This window comes from Carlito syrichta, unplaced genomic scaffold, assembly GCF_000164805.1.
Source record: "Carlito syrichta isolate Samal-C Ts95f unplaced genomic scaffold, Tarsius_syrichta-2.0.1 Scaffold315839, whole genome shotgun sequence".
NCBI lineage: Eukaryota > Metazoa > Chordata > Mammalia > Primates > Tarsiidae > Carlito > Carlito syrichta.
In genome coordinates, this window is record NW_007259935.1 from 608,000 (window position 1) to 619,134 (window position 11,135).

At 34.8% G+C, this 11,135-nt stretch overlaps 1 protein-coding gene across 1 annotated transcript in view; it reads right to left on the reverse strand.

Annotated features, from left to right (window-relative positions):
- The window catches only part of APOOL (apolipoprotein O like), a gene marked incomplete at its 5' end in the record, with an annotated part of 15,977 nt that extends 7,338 nt beyond the window's left edge, over positions 1 to 8,639 (reverse strand). Inside the window, 2 exons of the mRNA XM_008073427.1 lie at positions 8,224 to 8,341; positions 8,526 to 8,639. Coding sequence (XP_008071618.1) covers positions 8,224 to 8,341; positions 8,526 to 8,639 — 232 coding nt within the window. The remainder of the gene's footprint in view (positions 1 to 8,223; positions 8,342 to 8,525) is intronic.
- Between the last annotated feature and the right edge of the window lie 2,496 nt (positions 8,640 to 11,135).

An 11,135-nucleotide genomic window follows, 5' to 3' on the forward strand; every position in this document is an offset into this window, starting at 1 on the left:
GTTCCAGCTCCTTGGAAGGCTGAGGCGGAAGGATCGCCAGAGCCCAGCAGGTCAAGGCTGTGGTGGCCAGGAACGGCCACTGCACTCCAGTCTGGGCGACAGAGTCAGACTCCAACTCAAAAAAAAAGAAAAAAAAAAAAAGGGATTGACACTAGCAGGAAACTGCGGGGGTGGGGAGAAGTAGGATTGACAGTAGTCAATATCTGCCTGGGGAAGGGAGGGGCACACCTCATCAACAAGGGTACCTGCACAATGAATATTTGTATACCTCACCCTAAATTGTACCCCATAATTTTAAAATAAAAATTGAAATAGGAAAAAAATAAGTGAACAAAAGGTATGAATAGACACTTCTAAAAGAAGACATACAAGTAGCCAATAGACACATGAAAAAATGAACAGTCGCATTAATCATCAGCAAAATAAAAATCAAAACCACATTGGGATAACACCTAACTCCAGTAAGAAGTGCCATCATTAATAAAACAAAAACCAACAGATGCTGGCAAGGATGTGGAGAAAAGGGAATGCTTCTACACTGTTGGTGGGAGTATAAACTAGTACAACCTCTGTAGAAAACAGTGTGAAGATTTCTAAAAGATCTAAATATCAACTTCCATTGACATAGCAATCCCCCTTCTGGGAATATACCCAGAGGAACTCAAATCATTCTACAAAAAAGCTACCTGTGCACATATGTTTGTTGCAGCATTCTTCACAATAGCAAAAACATGGAACTCACTGTGCTGCCCAGCTAAACTGGACTGTATTTTTAAAAGTGGTACATATACATAATGGAATATTACACAGTCATAAAAAAGGACAAAATTATGGACTTTGCAGCAACTTGGATGGATTTGGAGTCTTTCATACTCAGTGATCTATCACAGAAACAAAGAACTGAGTACCATATGTTCTCACTCATAAGTGAACCCTGAACATTTATCATAATACTACATGAAAGAGATTGGCAGTAGCAAATCACTGCCAGGGAAGGGGAAAGCACATAACATTAATAAGGGTACCTGATCTCAAGCGAAGTACAGACAAGTGGGAGGCCCAAACTTCACCTGTGTAATGACCACTTCTATACCTAAACCTGAATTGTAGCCCACATCTTTAAAATAAAAAATAAAACAAAAATTTGAATTGCTCAGTAAACATCTGTGCACAAGTTCTGAGTAGCCAGCTAGAAATGTGAGTCTGTAGAGTTCAGAGGAAGGCTAGGCTTGTTTATAAATTTTACAATCCTATCCTATATACGACATTTATAACTATGGGGCTATATGAGATCATCTAGAGTCAGAGAAGGGTCCTAGGAAGGAGCTCTTTGTGTTAAGAAGATTAGGGAAGGTTAAGAAGATGGATGTAGCAGAGAAGACACAGGAGGAAAGTCAGTGAGTAAAATGAAAGAAACAATAGCAAATGATATCCCACAGGCCAAGTGAACAAATTGTTTGAAGGAGGTGGGAAGTTTCACCTGTATCAAAGTTTACTGATGGATTACATAAGATGGAAACTGAGAGTCAACTTCTGGATTTGGCAACCTGTGTATCAATGATGATCTTCACAATGTGCCAGGCAAGTTGCTAGGTTATTTGCATGCATCATCACATATTGCTACCATGAGGTAGATATGACTTTTATATTATATTTGTTTTACAAATAAGGACATTTTAACTTAGAAAGGATAAGTAACCTGACCGATATCTTTCAGCTGAAAAGTGGTGGAGCCAGGACTAAATTCAGGTTTATGTGACCCCAACACAACAACCTGGCTCTTCTATAAAATGGGGGCTATAATAGTAACAATGTCATATAATTATTTTTAGTATTAAATATTAAATATAATAGTGTACACAAAATGCTGCATACAATATCTTGTGCATGGTTAAGTAGGCAAGAGACAACTATTTTTAGACTTAGTGATATAATACTAAAATTATTTTTCAGAAATTTTTTTCTTTAAATATGTTTTTAAAAGCCTGATTTGTTTTAAAATTAATTTTATTGAATTTGGTATCCACACTTTTTTCCATGAAATAACAATTTCTAGTTTTATAATGAAAACAAAGGGGAGAAATAGATTATATTACAATGATTTATCTTACACCTATCTTTACAGAAACATTTTCTATTTTATAAAAAGTGATATACCTATATGTAGCTTTACCAAATATAGATATTTTTAAACTTTATTTATAAGTAATCACTACTTATGACAGTACAAGTTCTCCATAGGACAGATATTCTTAACCTGTTGCCCTTTGATGGTCAGTTATACAACTCGTGATCTATTAACTTCAATTGGAAAAAAAATTATCTTTAATTTCACTAACCTATGACCAAAAATGGACATTTTCTTCAATAATGAATGTAGGCAACAAAACACAAGAATATTACCAATACCTTAAGCTTCATCATAAATAGAAATCACAGATATTTTCATGTAACATTACAGTTACAGATTATCTCAAAGTATTTACGCTCACTACTACTTGAAAATTATGGTCGTTATTAGACCTACTGTTAGATATTGTTTAATACATTTAAGGAAGCTCATATATTACTATGTATCTTATTTTCTTTATTTCAAAATATTATTCTGAGAAGAGGTTGCAGTACAAAAAAAGGTGAAAAGGTTAAAAACCTGACAGTGATTCTGCTCTTGACAGGTTCTTTTCACAAATGTATCTCTACTGCCACCAGGTGGAAGCCATTGCTCAGTACAAGTGACAAAATGTTATGGAACAGTTTTCTTCTTTATTGAGCAGACATACTACAGTATATATATGACAAATAATTATTTTATATGTCTCAATGTGTCAAATTTGCTTTAAAATGTCCATCAATTGACGAAGTCCTCTAGCATGTCTACACACTTCTTTAATTTATATTCTTGTCCAAAGTCTGATCAAAGATTCAGCTTATCCCAATTTGCTGGATTGGAAAGGTCCTTTTGATCTTCACCCCTCAACATGTCTTAAAAGGTTTCAAGATTTTATTTTTTCCACAGCTTAGATCAGACATTATTAACTAGAGGAATATACATCAAAATTCCCTATGGAGGTTTTCCTAAAAACCCAACTGCTTGGAAGTCTCACATCTGAAGATTCAGATTAATAATTGTTGGGTAGAATCTGGGTCTGTTAATTTCAAAACAAACAAACAAAGCCAAACAAAAACAAAAAAACCTCAAGTAATTGTGATATGGATTCCTCTAGTTCAGAACTATTTAGTGTAGGTCATTTGTCTTTTTAGAAAAGCTTCATCACATGTCTCCTGAGCAATTAAGAATTATTATTATTATTATTATTATTTTTTTTTGAGTTGGAGTCTCACTCTGTCGCCCAGACTGGAGTGCAGTGGCTGCTCCTGGCCACCGCAGCCTCCACCTGCTGGGCTCCAGCGATCCTTCCACCTCAGCCTTCCAAGTAGCCGCAATTACAGGCATGCACTACCACGCCTGGCTGATTTTTTGATTTATTGTAGAGATGAGGTCTCGCCAAGTTGCCCAGGCGGGTCTCGAACCCTCGGGTTCAGGCAATCCACTCACCTCAGCCTCCCAAAGGCGCGGGATCACAGGCTGAGCCACCGAGCCTGGCTTATTTTTTTTTCAATATAAAGATGTGGGGTACAATTCAGGCCTAGGTATACAAACTTTGATTATACAGGTACCCTTGTTGATGAGATATGCCCCTCTCTCCCCTAGCAGTTTCCCTCAACTGTCAATTCCACCCCCCCTCCCCTGACAGTTTCCCACTAGGGATTCACAGTTTGCCAATCCATTTCTTATAGTATTATAATAATTGTTCAAGGTCCACTTATGAGTGAAATCATATGGTACTCTGTTCTTTGTTTCTGTGATAGAACACTGAGTATTATTGACTCTAAATACATCCAAGTTGCTGCGAAGTCCACATGTTCGTCCTTTATGGCTGCATAAAATTCCATTGTGTATATTTACCACATTTTTTTAATCCAATTCAGCTTCAATGGGCAACATGGTTGGTTCCAGGTTTTTGCTATTGTGAATAGAGCTGCAACAAACATGCATGTGCAGGTATCTTTTCTGTAGAATGATTTGAGTTCCTCTGGTTATATTCTCAATAGGGGAATTGTTGGGTCATATAGAAGGTCAATTTCTAGTTGTTTCAGAAATCACCACACTGTCTTCCAAAGAGGTTGCACTAGTTTGCATTCCCACCAGCAGTGTAGAAGCGTTCCTTTCTCTCTGCATCATCGCATCTGTTGCTGTTTGTTTTATTAATGATGGTCATTCTTACTGGAGTAAGGTGGTATGTTAATGTGGTTTTGATTTGCATTTCTCTGATGATAAGTGAGGCTGAGCACTTTTTCATGTGTTTGTTAGCTGCCCATATATCTTCTTTTGAGAAGTGTCTATTCATGTCTTTTGTCCACTTTCTAATGGGGCTGTTTTTTTTTTTCTTTTGGTGTGTTTGAGTTCCTGGTAGATCCTAGATATTAGGCCTTTGTCAGATACACGGTTGGCAAATATTTTTTCCATTCTGTGGGCGGTCTCCCTGCTCTCTTGATGGTTTCTTTTGTTTTGCGGAAGCTCGTTAGTTTGATGAGGTTCCACTTGTCTATCTTATTTCTTAAGGTATGGACATTTAGGGTTCTGAATAGGAATTGGTTGCCATTTCCAATTCCCATAAAGGTGTCTCCTGCATTTTCTAAGATTCTTATAGTTTGAGGTTTTACATTTAGGTCTTTGTTCCATTTAGAGTTAATTTTTGTGTGTGGTGATAAGTAGGGATCCCGTTTCAATCTTCTGCATGTGTTAGCCAGTTTTCCCAGCACCATTTACTGAATAGATTCTCCTCTCCCCAGTGTTGTTGGTGGAAGCTTTGTGAAGGATGAGTTGGTTGAGAAATTGAGGCTTTGCTTCCAGAATCTCTATCCTGTTCCATTGGTTCTTGTACCAATACCAGGCTGTTTTGATTATTGTAGCTTTGCAATAAAGTGTAAAGTCTGGAAGTGTGATCCCTCCTGCTTTGTTTCTTTTGCTAAGGATTGTTTTGGCTATTCATGGTCTTTATGTTTCCGTATTAATTTCTATATTGTCAAGAATTATATTTTTCTTAGAAACTTCTTCACCCCTTAAGCTGATTAAGGGCTCTCTTATCGTTCCAGAGGATGAGCTGTCATAAAACTATTTTTGAATCCGAATGCCCTAATGGTTATGATGCTTTTCTTTGCACTTTATCATATTTTTCATCTCTAATAAAAAACATTTTCTGCTCAAGGCTTTATAGCAAAATTTAAAAATATTTGTTATAACAAATAGGAAAGAAATAAAGATGTTTAAAGTTAGAAGGCAGCAATGAATTATTGCCTCAAATAGCCATTATGTAATATCTGTTCACTGATAACTTAGTTCACACATATTATTTCATTGATATTTTAAGCAAGTTAGGTATAAAAGATAGGACAGACCACTAAGTGCTAGGTGAAGTTAGGATTGTTAGAAATTCTGTTTTTCTTTCTTGTGTATAAAATCAGGATGACATTCAGCTAAGTCTGGGCTGGGTTCTAGGTTTAGTAAGAGTCAGTCAACCTCTAGTTCCTCCCTGTTGTTTTTTAGGTATGGTACTCCCAAGCTTCTGATCGACAATCTCATTAGACTGTTTCTTCAGCATTAAAAAGCTGTAGGAAATTTGGTTTTGCCCTTCAGAGGTTTTGAGACTGGCTATTTAGTCTCCTAATCCACAAAAAGTCTGGCAAATATTATGAGGGGGGAGATGAGTCACATATATATGTGGCACATTCCATCTCTCTAAAACAGGAATTGACAATTTTTTTTTCTATAAAAGACCAGGAGTAATTTTATTAGTGACTTTGTGGATCATGTGGTCTTTGTCACAACTCTGACTCTACCATTATAGTGTGAAATAAGTCATAGACAATAAGTAAATGTATGAGTGTGGCTATGTTCTAACTAAACTTTATTTATGGACATTGAGAGTTAAATTTCATATAATTTTCACTTGTCAAGAAATAGTATTCTTTTGATTTTTTCAACCATCTAAAACATGTAGAAACCACTGTTGGCTTGCAGAAACAGGCAGTGAGCCAGATTTGGCACTGGGCTAGTTTGCCAACCCCTGCTTTAGAGGACATTAGTTTTATAAAACTGTAAGAGATTCCATCTGCTTTCATCAGATTCTTGAAGAAGTCCATGAGGCAAGACTTCTAAATTTGTGATTCTCCAAATAACATAACTTTTACCATAAATGTTTATAGGGTGGTAGAGAACAACAAAACTCATATTCAGAGCCACAACATATAGTTGCACAGTATACCCAATCTATTCTGTATGATGATTAGCAGTCACCATGGCTAGGCTCACTAGCTAAGTGACTTGCTTTTAAAGTGTGCTAAATGAAAATTTGCTTATCAGCAGACTGGCAGATTACTCTGGGCAAATGATAACAATGATATCTTTAAATACTCATTGATCACTTAGTATGTGCTTTACATTATTGTTAGAGCTTTGCATGAAGTATCTCATTTAATCCTAACAACAACCATATGAGTGCTATATTGTCACCCTTTTATGAATGAGGAGATTGAGGCTTGAGGCATTGGTAACTTGCCCCAGGTCATAGATCCAGGATTTAGATTAAAGTCTTATTATAAAACCTGTGTTCACAATCCTTACTGTTTCTCATTAGATTACACATGAAATGCAGAAATTATAAACCCCAAGGGTGTACTATATGATCAACTCTGAAGGATAAACTGTTATGGAGTGAATGCTTGTGTCCTCCCAAAATTCACATGCTGTGACACTAATCCCTAATGTAATAGAATTAGGATGTGGAGCCTTGATAGGTAATTAGGATTAAATGAAGTGAGGAGAGTGGAGCCCTCATGAATGGGATTAGTGCCTTTATGAGTCCAGAGAGAGCTTGTTTCCCTCTGCTCTTTGCCATATGAGGATATAATGGGAAAGTAGCCTGTCTACATGCCAAAAGGAGGCTATCACCAGAACTCTGATCTCAAACTTTCAGTCTCTAGAATTGTGAGAAGTAAGTTTCTGTTGTTTATAAGTCACCCATTCTATGTCATTTTTTATAGCAGCCCAAACTAAGACATATATGATAATGTTTAGTAAACTGGCATGTCTTTCTCCCTCAGCATGTCTCATTAGAATGCTTTTCATATATTGCCTCATCCAAGACAGGTGAGGATAAAGGGTTTCAGAATTCAGATGTGCGAGGACATTAGTTAGAGATAGTTTTGGCCCCACTGTTAAGCTGCAGAATGTTTCATCTTCACAAAGATACTCTTGAATTGACAGGCATTTAGAAAAATGACCAGATACATTATATTCTTGTGGGAATATGGTCAATTTTGGATTATTCAGAGAGAATCTAAAAACTGCATAAATTGTCTTGATTAGAAAGGAGAGGTGATAGAGGAAAACAATAAAACTCAAATCAGATTTGTTATTCATTGATAATTTTTATAAAGATTAAGTGAGAGAGGAGGCTAATGAGATTAGAGGCTAAATTTTATTTAAAGTAGATATTCTATACACAATGGAAAGTGCTTAGACTTTGGTGTCACGAAGATTTGGGCTATAAACACAGCTCTGCTACTCACAATCTGTATGATTTGGTGCAAGTTATTTCAGCTTCCTGAGTCTCAGTCTCTTCACCAGAAAATGAGAATAATTACTGATCAGCAGAGCTTTTTGTTTTGTTTTGCATTGGGAGTGAAGACTGAATAGCATAATTTATTTCTCTTGGTACCTAAACTTAATAAAACTATGGATGGTGGAAACCACGAGCAACAAAGAGACTGACAGGTAAATGGCATAAGAAATAGAAGCTCATATTTCTTTATGCAGGTGTGACTCAGACCTGTAAATTGTTAGAAGTCAGAAAGGCACGTTTTACCTCACCTAGCAAAATAGCTTACATTTATAAAGTGATATTAAATACTTCACTCAATCAACCTGTCAATGCTACTTATACTGCCACAATCAAAACTCTGTATTATGAACTATGTGACAATTTAAAAAAATCCCAGGTACCTAAATACACCATAACCTAAGAAGAAATACAAATTACATATATGACAAAGGCAAAACATTTATGAAGAAAATACATCTATAAGTCTAAACTACTAATTATAATCTATCAAATTATTTAAGAAAAGAATGAAAACAAAATTGAATTATTCCAAACAAACCTGAGGTAGATTCTGATTTGGTCTTTGTTTCAGAGCTGAGTTCTGTTGGCAAAGGCACTGAGTGGTTCAGGACATGAGCTGTTTTTGCAGGTATTTCTATTTCAGCAGTGTTTCCTAGCTGTTTACCAAAAAGATTTTTACTTCATAAGTAAACATTTTATTAAACAAAATATTCTAAATTATGCCATATTCCTTCAACTACTGTCATTCTATCTTTAACGTCTGTCCAGTACCTTCATTACTAGCCAACACCTATCCAAACAAAACTAAATGTCCATCTTTTTGGTCCATTTAAACTCTACCTTAGCTTTTTCTTTAGGTTCAGGAAGTGACTCGTTTTTGTTGCCTTTCATCCACAATGATTTAACTGCTTCAAAAATTTCCTGGCTTGTAGCATATGCCTTTTTCCCGGTTACCTAGTTAAAACAAAAAGTAAGTCAAATAACATATATCTTAAAAAGTTGGGGGGCACACTTCATCAACAAGGGTACCTGCATAATGAACATTTGTATACCTAACCCTGAATTGTATCCCACATATTTAAAATAAAAATTTTTTAAAAAAAGCTAAAATAAAAAATGTTTAAATTGCCACATATTATATATGTGCACCCAGGTTAGAATCAATCAACATATAAATCTCTAGATCACATAACACAAAGCACCATTTCTCAAATCTTAAATAAAAAATTACTTGCCTTGTGTAAAAGGCTATAAAAATATATAATCTCCATTCACACTGTAACATACAAATTTAAAATGATGTCTATTTTATTATTTTAAAATTATTTTTCCAGCTTATTGAAGTAAGATTGACAAATACAAAATTGTATCTAAGGTATACAACATGGTATTTTCATATAAGTGAAAACAATGTCTATTTACAGAATTTTGTGAAAAATAGTTTGAAATAATAACGAACCAACTGAGAAAATAATATCCTAAGATGCTACAAAGTTAATGTTTTTGATTAAATTTGCATGGTGTTTTCTTCATTCATAAAAAAAAATAAAAAGCATCAACAAATTTACCCAGAGACTAATATTCTTTTTGAGAGGAAAAAATAAAATAAAAATTGAACTATAAACACACTAAAGCAGAGCCTGGGTTGATGACTAAATTCCTAAAATTACTGTTATTTTCATTCAAATTTCTTTTCCTTTGATAACCTTCTGATTTCTTCTATCTATTATTTTCCCACTTTTTTTTTGTTCCTTATTGTTAGAGTAACTACAATAGCTATTAATTTTTCACATTGTAAAGCTGTTTTGAGGGGCTTTCCAGGATATAATTTCTACAAATACATTTTTTAAAAAAACTGTATTTTCTTCTTCAAATAAAAATGTTTTTATTGTTTTTACTAAGTACATACATACACTTAAAAAATTAAGCAATGCACTAGTATAAAGAAAGCCCTCTTCCTCCCAGATATAATCCTTTGTTAACAGTTATGTGGATATTCTTTCTGAATTTTTACTCTCATGTATACATTATCATATAAGCATACATTTTAAAAACAAATGGAATACTAATATTTATTGATCTATCAAAAAAGATGAGGTAGATGTATATGCAATGGCATGGATAGAAATCCATGGTGAACCGCTAAATTGAAAATAAAAGGTTACAGAATAGATTCCAAACTATAATCTCAATAATATTTTAATTTAAATTTAAAAATAAATTACAAACATTTGCATTTAGTTAGTTACATACAATACATACTATTTTGAGATTTGATTTTTTAAAAGCTTAACAACATTTCACAGACATGTTTCTAAATTACTTTATATACTCATAGATCTACTTTTTAAAATAGCTGCATAGTTTCGTTTAGTATTCTATAATGGCTGCAACCACAATTCGTTTAACAAATTCTCCATTGAGGAACCCTGTGGGTGGGCATATGGGTTGCTTCCCTTTTCTGGAGAAGAGGGGCAATTATAAATAATGCTGAAATTAGCATTCATTTACATGCAACTGGGACCATATATCCTTGTGATGTTTCTTCAAGATAAATTCTTAGAGGTGAAATTTCTGGACTAAAGAGTATAGATGTTTTAATATTTGATAGTATTAATAAACTGCCATCCAGAAAGTCAACGATATACTGTACCATTTCCATTGTGTGGTGTGTGTGTGTGTGTGTGTGTGTGTGTGTGTGTGTGTGTGTGTGTAGCACATTTTCCTTATCCAATTTATCCATCTATAGACAGTTAGGTTGTTCTTAATCTTAACTATTGTGAATAATGCTGCAATGATCATGGAAGTGCAAACATCTCTTCAAGATACCAATTTCATTTCCTTTGGATATATACCCAGAATAGAAGTAAAGAGTAGAACAGTGGTTACCAGGGACTAAAAGTGAAGTAAATGGGGAAATGTTAATTAGAGTACAAACCTTCAGTCATAAGACAAACAAGTTCTGAGGATCTAATGTACGAGAGGGGGGACCCGAAAAAACTGGAATTATTTTTTGGAGGACAGGCTTCCCCGGCTAGGTAAGTATTCTAGGAACCCATGGGCATCAGTTCACTAGCTAGCATTGTGAGAGGTCACTCTCAGTTTCAGCGATTTTTTTTTCAACGCATTTGCGCATTTCATGATGGGTGATTTACTACTGTGCTGAGTGTTCAGTAGTTTTTGACCAAAAATGGCATGACCCCTGTACCCCACCCTCCTTATTCACCAGATCTCACCCAGAGTGATTTTTTTTCAGTTTCCCCAGATGAAAAAAGTTCTCAAAGAGAAACGTTTTGCTGATCTGAAAGAAGTGAAACAAAAAATTGCAGAAGCACTAAAAGGCATAAAAATTAACAAGTTCAAAAGCTGTTTTGAGCAGTGGAAAAAGCATCTTGATGGGTATATTTCATCAAATGCAGAATACTTTGAAGGTGACTGAAGTCTAAACAT